This window comes from Heteronotia binoei, chromosome 7 (assembly GCF_032191835.1).
Source record: "Heteronotia binoei isolate CCM8104 ecotype False Entrance Well chromosome 7, APGP_CSIRO_Hbin_v1, whole genome shotgun sequence".
In the NCBI taxonomy this organism is placed as follows: Eukaryota; Metazoa; Chordata; class Lepidosauria; order Squamata; family Gekkonidae; genus Heteronotia; species Heteronotia binoei.
The window spans coordinates 17,335,322-17,360,799 of record NC_083229.1 but is presented as its reverse complement, the minus strand read 5'-3'; the positions used below and the strand labels follow the sequence as shown (position 1 = coordinate 17,360,799).

Sequence of the window (25,478 nt, the reverse complement as noted above, 5' to 3'; positions counted from 1 at the left end):
TGGCTTCATGGAATATTAAAACATCACAATTGGAATTGACTGATCGCTTGACCATATTTAGCTGGACAGATGACCAGCAGACCAACCCTGGGCTCCAAGTATCTGACGTTTGGGAAGCTCTGGCTTGCTAACGTTAGCGAAATCATAAAGTTGAGTGCAGAAACTTATTGTAATCAGGGCTTTTTTTGGGAGCAGGGACTCCTTTGCATATTAGGCCACACACCCCTGATGTAGCCGATCCTCCAAGAGTTTACCGGGCTTTTAGTACAGGGCCTACGGTAAGCTCCAGGGATGGGGAAGGGAGAGAAATCCCACAAGCAAACCAACCAGCGTCAGTGTCAGACACAATAGTGGACTGGTTCTTAGAACTGTATAGAAATATAAAAGTACCACAGATTCCCAACAACCACAAAAGAAAGAAAATCAAATAAGCATCTGTGAGAAAACTTGTTCCAAACCCTGCTGAAGACAAAAAGAAAAGGAACAGTCCCACCACCCGGGTTGCCATTTTGTTTTTCCTGACCTGGACTCTATGCTGTCGGACAAACAGAAATGAATAAGATAACCTTTCCATCATTTAATATGGTAGAAAAAGCTTGATCTGTTACGATTTCTGCCTACCAAGTAGGAGAGGGGGAAAAAAAGAGATGTCAACCCTACCACTAACTCAGATTAAGATGACAGTACAGTTACTTCCTGTAAGCTAGACAGAATGGAGCTTGCTAGCCGCTGTGCCTTTTGTTGCTTAAAGTTTCTAGCCCGTACGGCTAAGAAATTGCAGAACTGAGTGAGAAGTCTCCCTTGAATGCTCAGAACCCACAAAAGTTTTGGGATAAGGTTGCCATCCTCCAGGTGGTGGCTGGAGATCTCCCGCTATTACTACTCCTCTCCAGGTGACAGAGGTCAGTTTCCCTGGAGAAAATGGCTGCTTTGGAAAGTCAGCTCAATGGCAATAAACCCCATTGAACGTTCTCCCCTCCCCCAAATCTTGCCCTCTTCAGGCTCCACGTCTCAAATCTCCAGGTATTTCCCAACCCAGAGCTGGCAACTCAAGTCTGGAGCAGTCAGAGGACTCCAAGTCTAAGGAGATGAGGTAATTTTAACATGGTTCCATTTCCTTGAAGCCAATGTGCAGCCATCTTGTTTACACGGCCATGAGTGGTTCCTTCTGACTGTCCCTTCTGTTAAACAGTATTATTTACCTCACCGGTGATATCCTAATTGCAGGGGTTTCTCATTCTTTTAAAGCCTGCAGGCACTTTGGGAAGTCTAACACAGGGGTGATGGGTGCAACAATAAAATGGCGGCCACAGGAGGTGGAGCCATACCCAAAACGTCGGGGAGTGATGTCATGCCTTGCTCCAATAGTAACTCTTCAGCGTTTCAGGCCGAAGCTCTGATCAACAAAATGATCTTTTTTAAATGAACATATCGTTTAAAAATACTTCCTTGCATATACATAGCTTATCTTTAGTCATCCACAGAAGATCCTCATGCTGCGGTGGCAGCTGCTGCCGAAGCAACGATTCAAAAATCTGCACAGCCAATCAGATCTTCAACAACCAATCAGAAACTCTGCTGGGCAAAAGCTCCATTTGGCCCGGCGTACTTTCTAAGAACATCCAGCGGGTGCCAGGCAAAGTTTTAGTGGGAGCTCATGGTCACCATGTTAAAGACCCGTGCCCTATTGCCACACCACAGTGCTTTCTTTGGACAGTCATATCTCACTGACAGTGGATAGTTGTTTCTTTTTCTTTGATTAAATACCAGCCATTCTTTTAAAAGACCACTGATCCAACAGCATTCCTACTGAGTTATTCTGTTAAGCTTTTCTTTTTCTCAACACGGGTCTCATTTTTTAATACAAGAGCTGCCTGTTCCTACGCCATCCCTCAAGCTCTTTCCCACCCCAAAATGGGGCCTTTTTCTTCAGTCATTTCTTCCATCAGGAATCGTTTATCACAGCTGTAAAAAATATAAGCACAAAACCTGTGAATCTTCCCCCTCCCCAGTCTTTAAAATAAGGCAAAATGTTTACCTCACCAAAGGAAATGAAATGGTTGTTTTGAACCTTTTTTTTTTTTTTCAAGTAAGAAGACTGCCGATACAAAATGATACCATGAGTGGGCTTGAACTTTGGTCAGTTATCTTCGTATCAAAAAAGTGTGACTGAGGGAATTCGGTCTGTGAGAGAAACCCCCCCTCCCCGTTTGATTCTGCCCATTTTAGAAAGGCACATGTCAGATATAGGGAAAAAAAAAATCAGTCCTTTACACAAGAGTTCGGAGAAGATCAGCCATCAGAAATACATTTTGAAAAGTAAATGGTGGTGGCTAGTTGGTTCCACCGTCATGGATTTTCACTTGAGGCTTCTCCCCGTTAACTTATGGCTGTGAAGAAAATATATATGTCTATAAAAAGAATTAATAACTGGATATGGAGAGGGTTCGTTCATATACAATTTTCTGAATGCCAGCAAATAGAGACAGACAAAATGGGAGCTGAGCCCCACCGAGACTGCTTCAGAGAAAAGATCTAGAGCGATCCAGGCTCTTTTGAGGTAATCATGAACTGAGAGGGTGCTTGCCTCCATTCTTGTCAGACTGGAAACCTGCAAGCTGTTTCTGCATCTCTTTCGCCCGTTTGTTTTTTCTCACCGAAACTTCGAAAATGTGGTTTCAGCAAACCTTATGAAGACACAGAGCCGTTCTTTTACTTCCACTTGCACGAGATGAAATCTCAAGACAAGACTGAAATGTTACCCAGAGTCTTCCTTCGCACCGCAACGAAGAAACAGTTCCTTTCCCCCATCACCTTCGAAAGATTCTTCCATGTTCTACCCAAGAAAGCAAAACCGGTACACGGTGCCAATCGATACAGCTCACAAATTCCAACTCCGGTGGTGATTCTATGGCTCCATCCGCTGAAGCTTCAGATTCACTTTGCTCCAGGTGCCCTTTTTTTTTTTTTTTACAAATTTGTCGATAATCCCTGCTAACAGAAATCACAGCGCTCTCTGAGATGGGGGGGGGGGGGGGTCATCTGCCCTTGAAGATGCGTATTTTGTCAACTGAGGCAAGGGTCAATGTTACGTTAGATTCGAAGTCTCCATCATGGACTCCTGTCTGTCGGAATGCCCCGGCAGAAGGATTGTTCTCCCAGTAATGGTGCCAGTTACCTTTGGTATCTGCTCCAAAACCGTATAGATCCACCTGAAGAGAAAGAAACAAGGATTCTTCAGACCCTTGACCCTTAAAACTGCATCCAAATATTTTTTTTTAGTATCAAAAGTAAATCAAATTGTTATAAACTGGATTAGAAGGTATGATTCCTTGCTCTGTTAAATATGTAATAATAAGATACCATAATTCTATAACTTTTTTCATATAGAAGAAGATATTGGATTTATATCCCGCCCTCCACTCTGAAGAGTCTCGGAGCGGCTCACAATCTCCTTTACCTTCCCCCCCACAACAGACACCCTGTGAGGTAGATGAAGATATTGAATTTATATCCTGCCCTCCACTCCGAAAAGTCTCAGAGCGGCTCACAATCTCCCTTACCTTCCTCCCCCACAACAAACACCCTGTGAGGTAGAAGAAGATATTGGATTTATATCCCGCCCTCCACTCTGAAGAGTCTCAGAGCGGCTCACAATCTCCTTTACCTTCCACCCCCCCAACAGACACCCTATGAGGTAGATGAAGATATTGGATTTATATCCCGCCCTCCACTCCAAAGAGTCTCAGAGCAGCTCACAATCTCCTTTACCTCCCCCCTCCCACAACAGACACCCTGTGAGGTAGATGAAGATATTGGATTTATATCCCGCCCTCCACTCCAAAGAGTCTCAGAGCAGCTCACAATCTCCTTTACCTCCCCCCTCCCACAATAGACACCCTGTGAGGTAGATGAAGATATTGGATTTATATCCCGCCCTCCACTCCGAAGAGTCTCAGAGCGGCTCACAATCTCCTTTACCTTCCTCCCCCACAACAGACACCCTGTGAGGTGGGTGGGGCTGCAGAGGGCTCTCACAGCAGCTGCCCTTTCAAGGACAACCTCTGCCAGAGCTATGGCTGACCCAAGGCCATGCCAGCAGGTGCAAGTGGAGGAGTGGGGAATCAAACCCGGTTCTCCCAGATAAGAGTCCACACACTTAACCACTACACCAAACTGGCTCTCCCTATAGCAGGGGTAAAACATTATAACTGGAATATGCACGTTTACGAAGAATAACATAATCTCAAATTGTTCTCCTCCAGTTTTCAGTTGGTGGAATCTTAGTGTATATAAGCCAAAAGAATCTTAGCAATAGATAATAGGGATTGATATGATTTCTTCTTTTTCTGTTTTCTATTCTAGTATGCGACCATTTTTCTAACAAGATTACTGCCGGGTCTTTTATTTCCCTTTCCGTCACCACAAGATGACTGGCCGAGACCAGTGCTTTTTTGGTAGAAAAAGCCCAGCAGGAGCTCATTTGCATATTAGGCCACACCCCTTGCCTGGGAGCATGTGGCTGCCGCATGGTGAGTTCGGCCAGCTGGAGCCCTGACCAGCCCAGGTACAGCTGCACTCCTGTGTTCTCCGGCAGAAGAAAAGCCCCGGCTGAGACTAGCTTGATCTCAGAAGCTGAGCGGGGTTGGACACAGTTCAGAAAGGGGCCACACATCTAAAGGAGAGATATCTAACGTACCTGGGCATCTCCAGCTTAAAAAGTATCAGGTAGCAGATGATGCAAAAGACCTCTTGAGTCTCATGCTATTTTCCTACATTAAATCATACTCCCTTCCCTCTAGCTCAGACATGTCAAATGTACGGCCCAAGGGCCAAAACTGGCCCAATCTAGAGCTCTTATCTGGCCTGCAAGCAACTGGGGGAAACCAGACCAAATGTGGTCCGGAAGGGCCTATATGTGGGTATTATGCCCCCTGCTGAGGTCTCCCCTTCCCCAAATGCAGTTCCCCTCAGGTCTTCCTCAGATCTCCAGGGATTGTCCAACCCAGAATTGGCAACCATGAGAGGCAAAGAGGGCTCGTTTTGCTCTGAGTTTTGCAGATGAGGGACATGGGTCATAAGAACATAAGAGAAATCATGTTGGATCAGGCCAATGGCCCATCCAGTCCAAAACTGTGTCACACAGTGGCAAAAGAACCCCCAGGCGCCATCAGGAGGTCCACCAGTGGGGCCAGGACACTAGAAGCCCTCCCACTGTTGCCCCTCCCAAGCACCAAGAATACAGAGCATCACTTGCCCCAGATGGAGAGTTCCAACAATACACTGTGGCTAATAGCCACTGATGGACCTCTGCTTCATATGTTGATCTGATCCCCTCTTGAAGCTGACTGTGCTTGTAGCCACCACCAGTCAGTGGTAAAATATCTCCAGTACGTAGCATTACATTTTACGGCATACATGGCCCAGTCTGAAAAAAGTGATATCTATGTCAGATCTGGCCCTCATAGCAAATGAGTTGCTCTCTAGTTGTTGGCTGTCCAAGGGAACAAATGAAACCAGTTGTCTTCTACTGAGTCAAACCATTGGTCTAGACTACACTTTCCACCACCAACTCCCACAGAGTTCAGTCAGACTTTCTCCCTAGTATGTGTGCTGCAGACAGTTAACAAATAACCAATAATACAACAGTTCTCAGGCCAATGTTGCAGCAGTGTGTGTTTTCAGCTCCGGAAGGAAATCAAGGCTTAGGTCATGCATGCACAGAGCAATGAAGAGGAAGAAACCAGAAGTGACAGAATGGACTGCACTACTTCACGTGCCCAGTCAGAATCATAAGTCGCTGAGAGCTCCCTGCAAGCAGAAAGGCAGCACTAAAGAGAACCTGTTTCTTGATGCCAGTTTTCTGCTTGCATGGAGCGGGCTTGTGTTTAATGCAAAGGACCATTCAAAGGTGTGGATCCACCAGCTGAGATTTGAAAGAGTTAAGTCTATTTTGCCACTTCAGGGCTCCTCCATTCCATCATCTCCCACGGGAGAACCAAGATTTAAGAGTTGCACATACCTCATCGCAGAGGTGGAGGGCAAATATAACTGACAGGCAGCCGGTCGACGGGTATCTTCCATGATGCTGCAGCCAGTTGTCATAAACATATTTGATGAAGGCGGGATGATAAACCAGGATCTGCATGGAAAGCAGCAAAAGGTTTCATAGTTTGGTCATCAACAGCCTGTTTTGAGATCAGACAAAGCTTCCTGGAATTCTCCTGTTTGGCTGGGTGATTGTGGGCCGTTCCCTGACTCCCAATTAATCAACCTCACAGAGTCGTTGTGAGGGTCAGACAAGGCAGAAGAAGAGGAGAAGCCTGTACCCTGCTTTGAAATCCTTGTAAATAACAACAACAACTGGAGAGTCAGTTTCGTGTAGTGGTTAAGTGTGTGAACTCTTATCTGGGAGAACAGAGTTTGATTCCCCACTCCTTCACTTGCGGCTGCTGAAATGGCCTTGGGTCAGTCATAGCTCTCGTAGGAGTTGTCCTTGAAAGGGCAGCTTTTGGGAGAGCTCTCTCAGCCCCACCCACTTCACAGGGTGTCTGTTGTGGGGGAGGAAGGTGAAAGAGATTGTGAGCCGCTCTGAGTCTCTGATTCAGAGAGAAGGGCAGGGTATAAATCTGCAGTCTTCTTCTATTATAATAATAACAACAACAAACAACAACAATAATGTTTTTTTTGTAGCAGGGACTCCTGTGCATATTAGGCCACACCCCCTGATGTAGCCAATCCTCCTGGAGCTTACAGTAGACTCTGTGAGCTCTTGGAGTACTGGTTACATAGGAAGGGCGTGGCCTAATATGATGATGATAATCAGGTGGGATTCTAGCAGGAGCTCCTTTGCATATTAGGGCACACCCCCCGATGTAGCCAATCCTTCAAGAGCTTACAAGGCTCTTTTTTGTAAGCTCTTGGAGGATTGACTCCATCAGGGGTGTGTGGCCTAATATGCAAAGGAGCTCCTGCTAGAATTCCACCCTTGATAAATAATACCACCCAAAGGGCTTACGTGTACTTCCCAATGTTTGCAGCAGGTGGCGATGCAGCCATAGCTTAGACCTTCTGCATCTGCAAGTCCTCCTCTGGCCAAGTTTCAAATAAAATCGGGGATTGCAAAACATTCTGAAAAGCTGATTTTTTTTTTTTTTAAGTAAGTTTTGATCCAAAGGGCTTGAGGTCGGCTGGCTAATTCTCCATGAAATGTTAAAGACACCGTAGTGCGCGGACGCAATGACTGGAAAGAGCCTCACACGGCATGTTCCATAATACCACTGAGAAGCACTAAGTCACCCGCTGGCAGTGGGGACGGCTGGAAGGCTGCAAATCCCGGGCTGGAGAATTCGCCAGGTTCGGGGGTCTTGGCACCTTCAGAATCCCTCCTACGGCATCTCGGGAGGTCTGTAGGAACCTCAACGCAGACAAAACCGTGCTACCAACTGCAGCATTTAGGGGCTGCGAGCTGGACTAGGTTTGCCAGGCCCATCGAACCAGCAGGCAGGGGATGGGGGTGAACTTCCTGGGACCAGGAGGGAAGAAGCCAGAAATCGCGGGAACTTGCCTACATCATCTGGAAGCGACAGAAGCACGTTGAGGATGACACTCTGGTTTGTGGGCAAAACCTCTATGATAGAATTAGCTTCTAACCATTGTAAAAAAGGAAGAAGAAGAAGAAGATATTGGATTTATATCCCGCCCTCCACTCCGAAGAGTCTCAGAGCGGCTCACAATCTCCTTTGCCTTCCTCCCCCACAACAGACACCCTGTGAGGTGGGTGGGGCTGGAGAGGGCTCTCACAGCAGCTGCCCTTTCAAGGACAACCTCTGCCAGAGCTATGGCTGACCCAAGGCCATCCCAGCAAGTGCAAGTGGAGGAGTGGGGAATCAACCCGGTTCTCCCAGATAAGAGTCCGCACACTTAACCACTACACCAAACTGGAAAAAAAGAAAAGAAAGGGTCAAGGTAGTCTCTGCACTCAGAGCCCTGTAAGCTCCATAGGGTTGCCAAGTCCCCTGCGTCCTCTGGCCATAGAGTTGTACCACAGAGTTTTCCCTCCCAAATTGCTAGAGTGCCTGGAAAAACCATAGAGTTTTGCTGGACATGTCTAGAGCTGCTGGCGCACAATGTCACCGGCATGATGACATCACTTGCAGGTGAGGTTATCACGCCGGAGACCTCGGGGTTGAGAACTTCCAGGGCGGGAGAATCCCCACCTTGCCCAGGGGCTTGACAGCCCTAAAGCTCCAGGAGGACTGGCTACACCAGGGGTGTGTGGCCTAATATGCAAAGGAGGTCCTGCTACAAAAACAAACCCTGCCCTGCACTATTACCCCACGAGGAGTTTCTCAGATCAGCAATTAAGCACATAGATGGGATCCCTTCACCAGGACTCCAGAAGGGCTGTGCGTACTTTTTTCTGCAATCCGGGGGGCAGACAGGAGTCCCAGCGCTGTGAAGCGCTTCCTCCACTCCAGAGAGAGGACGTAAAGCAATTACTAGCATGCTTGGGAACCGTCCAATGCAAGAGAGCTCGCTCACCCCTTCCCTCATTCAAAGGTAACAACAGCATCTTGGCTAATTAAATTTGTCACTCCACAAACGCTAGCAGATCCGACAGTCAACCCTTCCATCTCCAATTTCTATATATTTATTTCCAGCATGACGTTTCCCCCAGAATACAATCCCACCCAAGTGTTTGTTTTGTTATTTCATTTGGGCCATAAATTTTTGTTCTCTGTTTCTTTTCGTTTTGGGTTTTTTTGGGGGGTATTTTTGTACTCTGTGTTTGTATGTGTGTCTGCACCTGGAAGTCATGGTGACCAGTGTTCCCTCTAAGCTGAGCTAGCGTGAGCTAGCTCACAAGGTTTTTAGCCTCCAGCTCACACCTTTTTGTCTTCACTCAGGAAAAATGGTCCCCCCCCCCCGGAGCACAGTAATTTACGCAGGAGCCCACCACATGAATGCCAGCAGCTCACAAAGTAGAATTTTTGCTCACAGCTTAGAGGGAACGTTGGTTGACCTCTGCTATGACTTGATGACAAAAAGATCGGGTTGCATCCTGCAATCTGTGGGTATAAGGAGCACGGGATGTTTCCCTTTTTCTTCCTTCCCCCTCCCCAAACCCTTTACAACCCCTAGCAACTTCATCCTGGTGTAGAGAGACTTTCGTTGACCAGCAGCCATGTGAGTTGGGCTGCTGAAACGGGAAGAGACAAGGGAGAGAAACATATTATGCAAGAGGCAACCGGGATGATTGTTTCCCCTTTCCATCTACACAGGGCTTTTTTTTTTTGTAGCCGCAACTCCTTTGCGTATTAGGTCACACCCCCCCGATGTAGCCCATCCTCCAGGAGCTTACAGATAACCATGTACAAAGAGCCCTGTAAGCTCTTGGAGGATTGGCTACATTGGGGGGGGCGTGGCCTCAGGGCTTTTTTATAGCAGGAACTCCTTTACATATTAGGTACACACCCCTGATGTAGCCAGTCCTCCAAGAGCTGACAGTGCTCTTAGCACAGGGCCTTCTGTAAGCTCCAGGAGGATTGGCTACATCGGCAGGGTGTGGCTTAATATGCAAAGGAGTTCCTGCTACAAAAAATGCCCTGCATCTACAGCAGCCCAACTCCCACGGTTATTAGACCACGAGGGTCCCTTGAACTTGGAAATAAACTTTTCAGGGTTTGAAAAGGCTTGAAGGTGTGGAGGTGGGGAAGATGTTAAGACTCTCAGGGTCTTCTGCAAGAGTTTGCAGGATCCAACCCTATCCATCCACTCATGTCATTGCATCTCCTTCATGCAAAAAATGTTATTTTTGGCTTTAACCAGGATTGGTCCTCTAAGCTGATCCATAGAATCTTGGCGCCCACTGCTTCCGCTGAGAGAGGAGCTTTTGCATACTTGCTCTGTTACACAAGATTTGGAAAAAAAATTAAGCGGAAACCGAACAGGAAGACTCGGTAGTTATAAAAGAGAGATTTCATACGCAGGGAAGAGAGCGCTCGCTTACCTTGTCTTTGTTGACTTTGATTTTACGTGGCACCGGAATGTACGTGCTGTTAAAGAAGAAAACGGTGGTTTTAATAAAAGTCAAACGTATAGCTCATATACAAAAAAGCAACAAAAAAACACATGCCAACCTATTTACGATATCCCAATTCCGATGAGGACACTGTTTATAAATGAAATGCCAAATTAAAGGGGGGGACATCTAGATTTGCAAAGTTAAAGGAGAGGAACAACTGGGTAGCAGTTCACTCAGCATGCCACCCCCTCTAGCTACTGTCTAAGCTCCTGTGAAACCATGGCAGGGTTGCCAATCCCCAGGTTTGGGCAGGGGATCCCTCCGTATGGAGGCCCTCCCCCTGCTTCAAGGTCATCAGAAAGTGTGTGTGTGGGGGGAGGGAAACGTCTGCCGGGCCCTCCATTATTCCCTATGAGACTGATTCCCATAGGGCAAAATGGAGAATTGATCTGTAAGTATCAGGGGGCTCTGGGAGAGATGTTTTTTTTGAGGTAGAAGTACCAAATTTGCAGCATAGCATCCAATGCCTCTCCTCAAAACACCGTCCGAGTTTCAAGAAGGCAGGACCACAGGGTCCAATTCTATGAGCCCCAAAAGAAGGTGCCCCTATCCTTCATTATTTCCAATGGAGGGAAGGCATTTAAAAGGTCTGCGGTTCCTTTAAACGTGATGGCCAGAACTCACTTTGGAGTTCAATTATGCTTGCCACAACCTTGCTCCTGGCTCCACCCCTAATGTCTCCTGGCTCCATGCTTAAAGTTCTTAGATATTTACATTACTTGAATTGGACCTGGCAACCCTAAGACACGGAATGTTCACAAACATTCCTTCAAGGGATCTGCCACAAACTGTCATTCTCCCCAGCTTGCAGCCTGCCTTTCCTCCCCTGCCGTAGAGCACTCAGGTTTGCTTCTGAGAAAGGGAAGAGGCGAGGTTGTCAGAAAAGTTTTGATGAATTTGCACACTTTTCTCTAAGAGCGCCACCGGGTTAACCTCCAGGCTACAGCTATTTCGGCAGCTCTCTGGTTGCCAAAATTCATTTCTCTGCCGAGGAGAGATGGATACCTTCTTCCACTCTGATAAAGATGCTCACCAAATCAAGCGTTTCTCAATTCTCAAACACAATCCTCAGAACCCGGACTTTTGAAGAACGTTTCATTGTTCGCTTCTCCAGTCTAGAAACATCGATTCGATTTGGGGGTCGCCCTTCCAAGCAGCCTTACGTTTCCTTTGCTCCATCTCATTTACTTTCCCTTTTCCCCACTGACCTTTTCCAGGGGGGGGGTGGGCTTTCAAAGACAGTCAGATCAAAGCGACCCCTTTACTCCCGGTACCAGTGGGAAAACAACATTCAGAGAACATGCCGCATGGTAAATTATCATCCACTCATGAACGGCTCTGTCAATTACCGCTCCCTTTATTCCATACCACCAGCGTTCCCTCTAAGCTGAGCGAGCGAGAGCTAGCTCGCAGTTTTTTAGCCTCTGGCTCACACATTTTTGTCTTAGCTCAGGAAAGACGGCCCCAGAGCAAACTCATTGATGCAGTGGCCAAATTGCTCGCTCACAACTTGAATGCCAGTAGCACCCGAAGTACAATTTTTGCTCACAAGACTCCACAGCTTAGAGGGAGTGTTGCTCCACGCCCACCTAGGATGAGTGCCAGGAAAGCTTGTACGTTGCCAGAAACCTCAAGGGACACAGGATTCTTGTGAAGGTGAGTCAGAAACAGAGGACAGGGTTTGCCTTGTAACCGGCGCTTTTTTTTGTAGCAGAAATTCCTCTGCATATTAGGCCACACCCCCCAACATAGCCAATTTCCCAAGAGTTCACAGGGCTCTTAGTACAGGCTCTACTGTAAGCTCCAGGAAGATTGGCTACATCAGGGGGTGTGGCCTAATATGCAAAGGAGATCCTCCTCCTCCAAAAAAAAGCCCTGCTTGCAACACATGAACTCATGAATCTGCTTTAAACTGAGTTAGATCCAGGGGTGGAATTCTATAGCAGAAGCTCCTTTGCATATTAGGCCACACACCCCTGATGTAGCCAATCCTCCAAGAGCTTGGAATTCTAGCAAGAGCTCCTTTGCATATTAGGCCACGCACCCCTGATGTAGCCAATCCTCCAAGAGCTTAGAATTCTAGCAAGAGCTCCTTTGCATATTAAGCCACGCACCCCTGATGTAGCCAATCCTCCAAGAGCTTAGAATTCTAGCAGGAGCTCCTTTGCATATTAGGCCACACACCCCTGTTGTAGCCAATCCTCCAAGAGCTTACAAAAAAAAGAGCCTCGGAAGCTCTTGGAGGATTGGCTACATCGGGGGGGGGTGTAGCCTAATATGCAAAGGAGCTCCTGCTAGAATTCCACCCCCAGTTAGATCATCCATGCTGTCAAAGTCAACAGTTGCCTACTCTGATGAGGAAAGACGCTTTTAGGATTTCAGCTGGAGATCTTCCCAGCACTCACGACCCGAACCTTAGAATAGCTAGATTCAAGTTCAGTAGAGACCAACAAGATTTTGGGGTATGAGTTTTCTAAAGTCAAAGATCCCTACAGGGGCACCATAAGTCAGCTGTAAGTTCAGAGCACTTTAGACACGCACACAAATGTGTGGTTTTGATTGCGAAATATTCAGACATCACCAAATCATAGAATCATAGAGTTGGAAGGGACCTCCAGGGTCATCTAGTTAAACCGCTTGCACGATGCCGGAAATTCACAAAATGCCTCTCCCCCACACATACATCCCCAGTGACTCCTGTTCCATGCCCAGAAGATGGCATAACATCTAGGATCCCTTGCCAAACTGGCCTGGGACAAAATTGCTGACCAACCAAGGGTCAATCAGCATTTCCCTGAGTGTGTAAGAAAGGGCCACGAGAACGAAGCACTGACGCAGCCCTTTCTGGCCTCCTTCTCACGATCTGTTCAATTCACCGAATTGTCAGATGGCAATAATGCCTCATTCCAAATGCTTCTGAACCCACACAGATCAGGAAATTGGCGGACAGGGAATGTGTGGGTCTGAGGTTAACGGAGCAGAGAAAGTCCGGCCCTGACAGGAAAGGCCCACATCTTTCCCATAGCGATCGTGTTTCTTGAGGCGAAATCTTATCTTCTTGGCACCTCAGGCAAAATATTTTGCGGCTTGAGGAAATGTTTGTCTCCCTTTCCCATAAAGTGCACATATTTCGACAGTGAGCACTTTGGAGAATATGGGTGTACTGGCGCCAGAGAAAAGCCTGCTGGATGATACCCGTGACGTTAGGGGTGAGGAGGGATTCGGGACTCCCCGAAATCCATCCTTTAAGCAGCAAAGCTTGAGTGTTGACAGAAAAAGGAAGATAAAGAAAAGACAGCCCGGAATGTTCTCTCTTCTGTTTATCTAACCTCAGGAACCTGGCTGGCTCACGTTATTGGAAGCTGCAAAGTTTCCCCCTCTACTCTCCCCCGCCTTTTCACCTGATCTTTATTTCTGCCCATCCTTCCAACCTTTCGCTGTCCATTTACTGAGTCTATAAAAGTAGCTGTAGATCTAATCTCCAAGGAGTCTCAGCACAATGCTAGTTTCTCTCCCCGCGCCCTCCCCCCCATAAGTCACGGCCCATCAAGTTCTCGCCAGGAAATTTAAAAAGGACAAAGAAATACAACACAGAGGCTGGCTTCTCCGGCGAGCAGCCAGAAGAGGGGACAAACGGCAAATGGGCTGTTTCTCTGGAGTGGCGCTCTTGTGCTCTCAAAAGGGCACAGGGATCGAGACGGGCAGGGGCAGAGTTCAATTTCGATTTGTGACTGAAAGGACCAGGAGGCGAAGAGCGCAAATGCAAAACAAGGTGAGGCGGATCTGTTCCGTGCGGACCCTGAGACCATTCAGCCACACTCTTATTCTGATAATCAACAGGGCCAAAAGAGTAAGAGTGCTTTTGTTCCAGGGTTAAATTTTTCAGCATTATATGGAGCATTTCTGAAAAAGCCCAGCAGGAACTTGTTTGCATATTAGACCACACACCCGTGACACCAAGCCAGACACAACTGTATTCCTGCTCAAAAAAAAAAGCCCTGCTTACACATTTATATTTACTCCTTGCTTTTTGCTTGCTTGGGCTGGCTATGTTTTATTGTACCCATATCAGGTCACACTCTATATTTCCTCTGATACAATTTCAAAATGAAATGTAACGAAACCCTCTGAACTGCCTCTTTGCCTGTTATTATTTCGTTAGAATTATATATATGGGCTCTGTGGACAAGCCTCATGCTTCCGTTTGAACCAGCGGAACTGAGCTGAGTACGTCGTCCTTTCTGCCCACCCATCAACGGATCCAACAGAATGGGGGTAGATGCCACATCGAATGGCACCGTTACATAGGGAGGGACAGTGGCTTGGGGAGGGTACAGTGGCTCAGTGGTAGAGCATCTGCTTTGTAAGCAGAAGGTCCTAGGTTCTATCCTTGGCATCTCCAACTAAAAGGGTCCAGGCAAATAGATGTGAAAAACCTCAGCTGGAGACCCTGGAGAGCTGCTGCCTGTCTGAGTAGACAATACTGACTTTGATGGACCGAGGGTCTGATTCAGTATAAGGCAGCTTCATATGTTCATATGTACAATTCAGGCACCAAAACATGGCCCTGACCTGAAAAGCCATGGTTAGCCTGAGTTCAGACGCTAAACAGGGTTGCCCCTGGTTAGTACTTGCATGGGAGACCACCAGGGAAGCCCAGAGTTGCTACGCAAAGGCAGGCAACGGCAAACCACCTCTGTTCATCTCTTGCCTTGAAATCCTATGGGGCCACCGTAAGTCATAGAGTTGGAAGGAACCTCCCGTCATCTAGGCCAACCCCCGAGTTGTGACTTGATGGCATTTCCCACCCGCAGCACAAGGGACTTTGCCCTGAATGGCTCAGCCTTGCCTGATCTCATCAGACCTCTTAAGGCAGGGATGGCCAAACTGTGGCTCGGGAGCCACACGTTGTTCTTTCACACATATTGTGTGGCTCTCAAAGCCCCCACTGCCCCATCGGCCGTCTTGGAGAAGGCGTTTGTTTCTAAATCACGTCAAGCCAACTCAGCTGGCAGCTTGGAGAATGCATTTAAAGTTGCTTCCTTTCCTCCTCTCTCTCCCCCTCCCTCCCCTCCCTCCCTTCTTGCAGCTCTCAAACATCTGATGCTCATCGATGAAATTGCTGAGCAGAAAGGTTAAAATGGATAAAAGGAAGTCCTTCTTCACCCAAAGGGTGATTAACATGTGGAATTCACTGCCACAGGAGGTGGTGGCGGCCACAAGCATGGCCACCTTCAAGAGGAGGTTAGATAAAAATATGGAGCAGAGGTCCATCAGTGGCTATTAGCCACTGTGTGTGTGTGTGTGTGTGTGTGTGTGTATATTTGGCCGCTGTGTGACACAGAATGTTAGACTGGATGGGCCATTGGCCTGATCTAACATGGCTTCTCTTATGTTCTTATTCTACATGGCTCTTACATTAAGCAAGTTTGGCCACCCCTGTCTTAAGCGAAACGGAGTCGGATGTAGTTACTAGTTTGATGGGAGACCACCAAGGGTCGTCACTACACAGAGGCAGACACCAGCAAACCACCTCTGTTCATCTCCGGTGTTAAAGTTGGTCTCCTCCTTTATCCTTGGAACTTATGTCAATGTTACTGTTAGCTGGCTAAAGTTTGGTAGCTCAAGTTTGGAAGAGTACTAAAGTCCCTTTGGTAGAGGAATGGTATATGAAGGTGAGGGACGCAATTGTACAAGATAAGATCTCAACACAACTACTACTAATGGAAACGCCAACATACAAAAATACCACAACAGGAAAAATGGCTCCCTTATCTAGATTATATGAATTCTACTGCTACGGAAAGTGAAAAGTTGTCTCCCGAAACGTTGGATTTCATTATTATTTTAAGGAAATTATCCTGTACATGTGAAATGTTTGAATCAAATCTGTAGTGTAAGGATTTGTTATGTATTTTTTATCATTCTGATTTGTACTCAATGGCTTGTTTTTGGTTATAATAACATTTAAAATTAAAAAAAAAACAACCAAAAACTTTACGGGGTCGCCATTAAGCCAGAACTTTCCACCACTAGTGAAAGATGTCTCTGTGGCAACTAGCCACGGCAAACACTTGGGCTCTCCGTTGAGATGATGCGTGAAGGAGTGAAATCACGTCACGGTGTCTTTGCCCCGCCATGAGATTAGAACAAGAAATTCCCCAAAACTCCTTTTCTGTTTTCTCAGGTTCTGCTTACTGGTTGATGGTGCCTGTGGTCAGAGCACTGACGATCCAACGCAGGTCCAGGGTTTTGAAAGGGATGAGGATCATGTGGACGTCCTCTGCCAGATCTCGGTAGCTCTCCGGGTAGACAAAGTGGTGGGTGGTTTTGCTGCCGACATCTGTTTCAAAGTTGGCTGTTGGGGCTTTGTTCATTCTTGGGTGGAAAAGAGGAGATAGTGAAGAGGAGAAAAGGTCAGTCAAAGTCGACGAGAGGGTTATCAGGACTTGGTATCATGCCGTGGGACATCGCTGTCGCTCGTTTGAAAATAGGGGGATGATTGCAGGACTTACTTTGTAGCAGGAACTCCTTTGCCTATTAGGCCACACCCCCTGATGTAGCCAATCCTCCAAGAGCTTACAGGGCTCTTTGTACAGGGCCTACTGGAAGCTCCAGGAGGATTGGCTACATCGGGGGGGCGTGGCCTAATAGGCAAAGGAGCTCCTGCTACAAAGTGAGCCCTGACTGGAAGCTACCAAAATGGGAACAAAACTGGAATCCCGTGACTGAAACGCAACACGGATAATTTGGCCTGAAAAAGCAGCTACAGGAAGGTGCCATTTTGATAAGGACAGAAGGGAAACACTGCCCAGGCTAGCCCACTGTCTGGGTCAGCCCTGATTAGTATTTGGATGTGAGATTGCCAAGGAAATCCAGGATCGTCATGCAGAGGTGGGCAACGAGAAATCACCTCCGATTGTCTCCAGCCTTTTATCGGCACTCTTTCGGCTCTGAGAGATCAGGGGAACTTCCTCAGAGCTGAAACAATACTCAGCCTTTCTCTTTCCCTGCTCTCAGAGGATGGGGGGGGGGGGGAGGGAAACATGGCTTTCAACTCTGAGGGATCGGGGGAAAACTCCGATCCCTCAGAGCTGAAATAATACTTGGCCTTTCCCTTCCCCTGTGCCCTCAGAGGACGCAAGGGGAGGGAAACGCGGCTCTTTTAGCTCCAAGGGATTGGATCCCTCAGAGCCAAAATGGCGGCGGAGGCTCAGGCATGGCGCAAGTGGTGAGGGGGCGCCTCCCTCAGCCCCTGCTGGGAGCTGGCACTTTAGGCAATCGCCTATTTTGCCAACTCCCACATGCCGGCTCTGTATGCAAAGAAATTCCTGCTACAAAAAAAAAGCACATTTCACTATGAGCTGAGCTGGGAAAGAGGGAGAGATTATCCCTGCCTTCCCAGTGATGCTGCCCTGATCGTAACAGCTTCTCCTCCCGGAATGTTTCAAACCTTAGAGGGACCTGGAGATCTCCTGGAGTTACAATTGATCTCCGGGCAACATAGATCAGTTGCCATGGAGAAAATGGCTGCTTTGGAGGGTGTGCACCTCCCCCCCCCCCATTTTTGGTGGATGATTAGAAGATACCAAAAGAGGAACAAACTGGAATCCCACGATTGAAACCCAACACGTATAGTTTGATATTGGTATTTCCCCGATATTCCCGAATCCCGAATCAGGAAATATTCGGGATTGCCAAATTTTTCCCGCATTCAGACTTGTCTGGGACTCTCCTGCCCAGTGGTTTAAACCACCAGGAAGAAGCCGGCCTTAATATCTACATGCAGTGGGAAGGTCTCCTGCTGCCACACCCAGACCTGGCTGAGAGCCTTCTCCTGCCCAGCAATTTAAGCCACAGGGCAGAAGATGCCCACCCCCAGGATCTGTGTGCTGTGAGGAGGTTTCTCCCCATTGCACACGGACTTGGCTTGAGGAGCCTACAGGCTTGAGGAGCCCGCCGCTGAGTGCTCAGCTCCCACCACTCCAGCTGATCCTCACCTCGGAATAGCTAAACCGAATAAAAGCCAAAAAACCTCCAACTTTTATATAGGCTCAGCTATATCGGTAGCTGAATCAGATCCTTTGATCTGTGTTCGGCTGAATCAGTACCCTAAATGTACCAATTAGGTATTTTTTTCAGGTATTTGTTTGGTTTGGTTCATGCTGTTCGCACACCCCTAGGGTGGACTCTGCTGAAGTCCTCCCATGTCCCCCCCCCAGCTCTCCCAGAATTTCCCAACTCAGAATTGGAAAGCCCATTAATACCCCCAACAGAGAAAAAAGGCAGTTGCGTTCAACTAAACATGAGGGGAGTTCTGTGCAATGGAACATTCCTTCCCCCCTCCCCTTGCATACTATTGTGACCATCCCTGAAATGCTGCCCCTGGAGTTTCAAAGTTCCACCCCCTCCCCTCAGCAACATATTGTACATATATGTGTATTTTGCACTGGGAGGAGAAAAATGGGTGAAATGTGCCTTCCTTCCTCCTGGTGTAAATGTTAAGATTCAACTGCCTGTTTTCTTTCTCTGCAAGTGTATAAAGAAGTCCAGGAGGGGCGCTTCTCACTGGGGACCTGGCTCACGAGCAAAACGTTAACTCCCCTGTTCTCTAGAGCAGAGATCCCCACACTTTTCCAGCCTGTGGTGCGGTCTTTTCTTGCATTCACACCGTTTGCCTTCAGTCGCGCAGCTGAGATCCTTATGCCATGGTGGCAGCTGCTGCCAGGAAAAGGAAAGGTCCCCTGTGCATGCACCAGTCGTTTCCGACTCTGGGGTGACGTTGCTTTCACAACGTTTTCACGGCAGACTTTTTACGGGGTGGTTTGCCATCACCTTCCCCAGTCATCTACACTTTCCCCCCAGCAAGCTGGGGACTCATTTGACCGACCTCGGAAGGATGGAAGGCTGAGTCAACCTCGAGCCAGCTACCTGAAAACCCAGCTTCCGGGGATCGAACTCAGGTCATGTAAGCAGGACTTAGGACTGCAGTCCTGCAGCTTTAACACTCTGCGCCACAGGGCTCTTAGCTGCTGCCAACGCAATTAAAAAAAAAATCTGCACAGCCAATCAGATTTCAGCTGGCTAATCGGAAGCCATGCTGGGCAAAAATCCCCACTGGTTCCGCCCACTTTCTCAAAACACTTGACAGGGTGCCAGGAAAAGTGTTGGTGGGTGCTGTGGCACTCACAGGCACTATGTTGGGGACCCCTTATCTACACAGACCTTTGCTCAGCTCCTCCAGAGTTCTTCTTATATATAAGAAGCAGGGGTGGAATTCTAGCAGGAGTTCCTTTGCAGATTAGGCCACACCCCCTAATGTAGCCAATCCTCCAAGAGCTTACAAGGCTCTTTTTTGTAAGCTCTAGAAGGATTGGCTACATCAGGGTGTGTGTGGCCTAATATGCAAAGGAGCTCCTGCTAGAATTCCACCCCTGCTCAGAAGAACTTCCCATCCGGCTCAGTGGAATGAGAAAATGACTGCTTTGGAGAGTGATCTCTATGATGTCACGTCCCCGCGGAGGTCCCTCTGTTCCCCAACCCCGCCCTCCCTAGGCTCCTCCCCCATAATAATAAATAATTATCATATGGTAGTGTATGCAATTCAGCCATGAGATCCAAAGACTGTCTGGCAGCCAGAAGTTCCAGCTCTTTTTGCCTTCTGCACCACTAGGAGGCGAGCTAGACTTGGTTTTCAGCCAGGAGTTCCAAAGACTGTCTGGCAGCCAGAAGGTCTTGCTCTTTTAGCCTTCTGCACCACTAGGTGGCAAGCCAGACTTGGTTTTCAGCCAGGAGATCCAAAGACTGTCTGGCAGCCAGAAGGTCTTGCTCTTTTAGCCTTTTGCAACACTAGGTGGCGAGCTAGACTTGGTTTTAAGGCAGGAGACATTTCAGAGGAGGCTTGCCTTTGCCTGCCTTTGGCGTCATGACCCTGGTATCCCTTGGAGGTCGCCCTTCCAAATACTAGCCAAGGTTGACCCCATTTAACTTCTGAGACTGGACAAGATCAGGTTAGTCTGGGCTATTCCCCCCATCCCCAAGATCTCCAGGAATTTCCCAATCCAGAGTTGGCAGCCTTCTCGGTGGTAGCCCCACGCTGGTGGAATGAGCCCCCTGAACAGCAATGTTCCCTCTAAGCTGCAGAGTCTTGTGAGCAAGAATTCTACTTTGTGAGCTACCGCCATTACAAGTGGTGAGCTGCTGCATCAATCAGTGAGCTCTGGGGCCAGCCTTCATGAGCTAAGACAAACCTCTGTGAGCTGGAGACGAAAAATCTGTGAGCCAGCTCACACTAACTCAGCTTAGAAGGAACACCGCCAAAGAGGTTAGGGCCCTGTAAGATCTTTCGCTGTTCCACTGCATCTGTAAGCTGGAGCTCTTCCACCAAGCCTTTGATTATTAAATTCTGGGGTTCCTGTCTGGTCACATGTGAAATGTTAACATTAGCTGTCTTTAAAGTGATCTGAACTATATCCGGCGATCTGAACTTACGTTGGAACTCATAATGGAAAGACTGGCGCACTGCCTTTATGAAAACAATACTTCGTGCTTAGTGTATTGACTGTTTTAAATGTTTTAAAGGTCGTAACTGCACCTACTTTTAACTGGTTTGTGCATTTATTTTTTATTTATTTATTTTATTCCATTTTTAGCCCACTCTTCCTGCAGAACAGGCTCAGGGCGGGTTACATCATTAAAAAAAAAATCAACAGTAACCCCCCCCCCCCCGCAGTTTAATCTAGAATGGATAAAAGGAAGTCCTTCTTCACCCAACAGGTGATTAACACATGGAATTCACTGCCACAGGAAGTGGTGGTGGCTACAAGCATAGCCAGCTTCAAGAAGGGATTGGATAAAAATATGGAGCAGAGGTCCATCAGTGGCTGTTAGCCACAGCATATTATGGAACTGTCTGGGGCAGTGATGCTCTGTATTCTTGGTGCTTGGGGGGGCAAAGTGGAGGGGTTTCTAGCCCCACTGGTGGACCTCCTGATGGCACTTGGGTTTTTTTGGCCACTGTATGACACAGAGTGTTGGACTGGATAGGCCATTGGCCTGATCCAACATGGCTTCTCTTGTGTTCTTATGTACTAAAATGGCAAATTCTGCCTCCCAGAATTTAAACTTGCCTGTTGGCATTTGCTGCTCTGAGCCTGCTTTGGCTGGGGAGGGCAGGATATAAATGATCACGTGCTCAGGTTAAAGAACTCCGTGCCACTCACCTGAAGACAAAGTCATGGTCGTCAATCTCTTTGCCGTACTGAGAATGCTTCAGGTTTCCCGAATTCCCCACCACAGCACACCTCCGACACTGTGACCCGCTTCTCTCCAGAACTGGCTCCGGGTCTCCGGGAATGATCTCAAACAGTTCCCGGATGGATTCGTTCATATACTTTGGGTTTCTCTCCCCTTGCAATTTCTGTGAAGAAGAACAGAAAAGTCACTACACAGCAGGGGGCGCCAGCTCTTGGAGGGTTGGCTACATCAGGGGTGCGTGGCCTAATATCCAAGGAAGCCCCTGTTACAAAAAGACCCCCCCCCCCTGCTTGCAGTCTTAAAGATGCTTTCCTGGGGATCCCCACTGGGGAATACAGGACTCACTTTGGAGTATAGCTGCTCAGAAGTGTCTCCTAAGTGATCTCTGATTGTTCTTTCTCTCTTGGCTAACCTACCTTGCAGGGTTGTTGTGAGAAGAGAACAGGAAAGGAGAGCCCTGTGTGGTTGCCTGCACTCCAGGAAGGGCAAGGTAAAAAAAAAGAGGCAGGTAGAAAGAAGAACTACACTGGAGAAAGCCACAAGTATTTAAGAACATAACAGAAGCCATGTTGGATCAGGCCAATGGCCCATCCAATCCAACACTCTGTGTCACACAGTGGCCAAAGAAACCAGGCACCATCAGGAGGTCCATCAGTGGGGCCAGGACACTAGAAGACCTCCCACTGTTGCCCCTCTCAAGCACCCAGAATACAGAGCACCACTTGCCCCAGACAGAGTGTTCCAACAATACACTGTGGCTAATAGCCACTGATGGACCTCTGCTATTATGCTTATCCAATCCCCTCTTGAAGCTGTCTATGCTTGTAGTTGCCACCACCTCCTGTTGCAGTGAATTGCATTGCTTTCCCCCCCATCAGTGTTGTGTGTACTCTCAAGCCACAGAATAAGCTTATAAAACAAGCCACATCTGGCACAGGGTAGCTTTAGCTGATTTTATTGTGTTCCTTATCATGGTTATCTCCCCCCCTCCCTATTAGTTGGTTTGAATCTTAGTTAATGAGCCAGGATTCCTTTGGCAGATGTTTTCCAAGCCCAGTTACAATCCACAGTAAAAAAAAAAGGCGGCTGGTAAAAGTCAGAAGCGATAAGAAAAATTCGGTCACTGCCTTTAATGGCATTGATTCTTTGCTGGGTTGGCTGGCTTGTTACTGTCAGCACAGATTTAACAGGCCTCCTTGGACATCTGGAAAACCAGGCGCCTGAGAAACTTCTCAAGGGCAGCTTCCCACAAAAGAGATTTGAGGAGCGGTCACTCCCGTTTGTAGACCTCCATTTCCATTCCAGTCAAGAAGGCTGAGCGAGCGGGAACAGAAATGGTGGGACCCCAAAATGTTATAAGAAGAAGACTGCAGATTTATACCCCGCCCTTCTCTCTGAATCAGAGTCTCAGAGCGTCTTACAATCTCCTATATCTTCTCCCCCCACAACAGACACCCAGTGAGGTGGGTGGGGCTGTGAGGGCTCTCACAACAGCTGCCCTTTCAAGGACAACTCCTGCCAGAGCTATGGCTGACCCAAGGCCATTCCAGCAGCTGCAAATGGAAGAGTGGGGAATCAAACCCGGTTCTCCCAGATAAGAGTCTGCGCAATTCACCACTACACCAAACTGGCCCACTATGAGACGTCCGCTTTGATGCTTTCATTGTATTGATTGCCATAACCTTAATTGCTGCCCGGCATTGTTTTAAATAAGCAGGATACGCAAAAACAAAGAAGATGAATTGTTGAGGGCAAACTGTGCAAAACTGGGGATGGATTAATCCAGGACCTTTTCTTTTTTGTAGCAGGAGCTCCTTTGCATATTAGGCCACACACCCCGATGTAGCCAGTCCTCCTGGAGTTTACAGTAGGCCCTATACTAAGACCCCTGTAAGATCTCAGAGGATTGACTACATCGGGGGTGTGTGTGTGTGTGGCCTAATATGCAAAGGAGTTCCTGCTACAAAAAAATTCCCTGGATTAATCTATCATCAGATGAGTCTGGGTTTGGACTGGGCACTTCCAAACAAAAACCCTATTTCTCTAAGTGTGGTTTCATAGATTGGGTCATAACAGAATGTCAGGTCCTCCCGACTTCTATGAATCCTTATCCTAAAACTATAAAACCTTATCCTAAAGTGAGGAAGCTTTAGTGGGGATTCGGTATCAGCAGAAGCTTCACTCACCTCACAAGGTGTCTGTTGTGGAGGAGGAAGATAAAGGACATTGTAAGCCGCTCAGAGACTCTGAGATTTGGAGTGGAGGGCGGGATATAAATCTAATATCTTCTTCTTCATGTACTGAGCAAGTCGATTAGGGCTACCGTCTACACATACCGGAGAGCATCAACCCTCTGCTTTTATAGGCCTGATATCTGTAAAGTCTAATTTGCAACAGACTTAAATGATGTGGTCGCGAACTCATATAAAATCTAGGAAATGGCCTCAGGAAGAGGTCTTCCCCATCACCTAATACCTGAGCCTTTCAAATGGAGAGGCCGGGAATTGAACCTCAGACCTTCTGCATGCCAAGCAGATGTTCTACTACTGAGGCACAGCCCCCTCCCCCAGTTGCAGGGACAACCCTTCTGCAGGCAAAAGCACCTAACCAAGTAATTTGCTTTTGGCAGGGCTTTTGTTTTGTAGCAGGAACTCCTTTGTATTTTAGGACACATTCTCCTGATGTAGCCAATCCTCCTGGAGCTTACAGTAGGTTGTCCCTGTAAGGAGAGCCCTGTGAGCTCTTGGAAGATTGGCTACATCAGAGGGTGTGGCCTAATATGCAAAGGAGTTCCTGCTGCAAAAAACAGTCCTGGCTGATGGAATCAATTCCTTAGGGATGGGAGGGCTGTCCTTTTGAAGACCATCAGGAACGTTGCAATTTGGATTTCCAGCTCTAGGATACTGCAGCTTTATGAAAGAAGACAACTGTAGATTTATACCCCACCCTTCTCTCTGAATCAGAGCAGCTTACAATCTCCTTTAGCTTCCTCCCCCACAACAGACACCCTGTGAGGTGGGTGGAGCTGAGAGAGCTCTCCCAGAAGCTGCCCTTTCAAGGACAACTCCTGTGATAGCTATGGCTGACCCAAGGCCATTCCAAAAGCTGCAAGTGGAGGAGTGGGGAATCAAACCTGGTTCTCCCAGATAAGAGTCTGTGCACTTAACCATTACAGGGGAAGAAGGTCTATGAGAGCTATGGCTGACCCAAGGCCATTCCAGCAGGTGCAAGTGGAGGAGTGGGGAATCAAACCTGGTTCTCCCAGATAAGAATCCATGCACTTAACCACTACAGGGGAAGAAGGTCCATGAGAGCTCTGGCTGACCCAAGGCCATTCCAGCAGCTGCAAGTGGAGGAGTGGGGAATCAAACCTGGTTCTCCCAGATAAGAGTCCACGTTCTTATCCACTACACCAAGCTGGCACTTAACTGCCACACCAAAGGACAGCGCTGACCCGCGGAAGACCCACCCGCAAAAAAACGCTCTCCCCCTCCTTCCCAACTTACCAGCCACCACTTGTAGCTCTCGGGAGGCATGAAGGCATTCCGGGCAGTCAAGATGGGTTGCATAGTTTGGTTAAACCTCTCGTCGAACCAAGGTGAGACCCCCTGCTCGGAGATGCAGGTGTTACAGCCACAGGGCCTCCGGGGGTACGCCACCAGTTTCCGAAACTGCTCGAGAATCTGCTTCGGGTCCCAAGCAGCCGTGACGGCATTGTGGGTGTAATTCAGCAAGAAGGAGGTGATGGTGATGACGAAGAGTAAGGCCAGCGTGAACATTTTCAGGCTCCTCTTCCTGATGGCCAGCATGTTGACTTGCGTGAAACAGGATGGCTGAGTTAAGGGAAAAAAAAGAGGAAATGGCAAGGGTTTTTTTTTAAGAACATAAGAGAAGCCATGTTGGATCAGGCCAATGGCCCATCCAGTCCAACACTCTGTGTCACACAGTGGCCCAAAAATTATATATACACACACACACATATACACACTGTGGCTAATAGCCACTGATGGACCTCTGCTTCATATTTTTATCTAACTCCCTCTTGAAGGTGGCTATGCTTGTAGCTGCCACCACCTCCTGCGGCAGTGAATTCCACATGTTAATCACCCTTTGGGTGAAGAAGTACTTCCTTTTA

At 47.8% G+C, this 25,478-nt stretch overlaps 1 protein-coding gene across 1 annotated transcript; it reads right to left on the bottom strand.

Annotated features, from left to right (window-relative positions):
- Window positions 1-2,072: 2,072 nt before the first annotated feature.
- On the bottom strand, window positions 2,073-25,156 carry ST3GAL1 (ST3 beta-galactoside alpha-2,3-sialyltransferase 1). Its single transcript, XM_060243204.1, has 6 exons — window positions 24,850-25,156; window positions 21,310-21,506; window positions 16,286-16,465; window positions 10,013-10,058; window positions 6,023-6,142; window positions 2,073-3,212 (listed from the first exon to the last, which is right to left on the bottom strand). The coding sequence occupies exons 1-6, from the start codon at window positions 25,150-25,152 to the stop codon at window positions 3,039-3,041; spliced, it is 1,020 nt and encodes a 339-aa protein (XP_060099187.1). The 5' UTR covers window positions 25,153-25,156; the 3' UTR covers window positions 2,073-3,038.
- Between the last annotated feature and the right edge of the window lie 322 nt (window positions 25,157-25,478).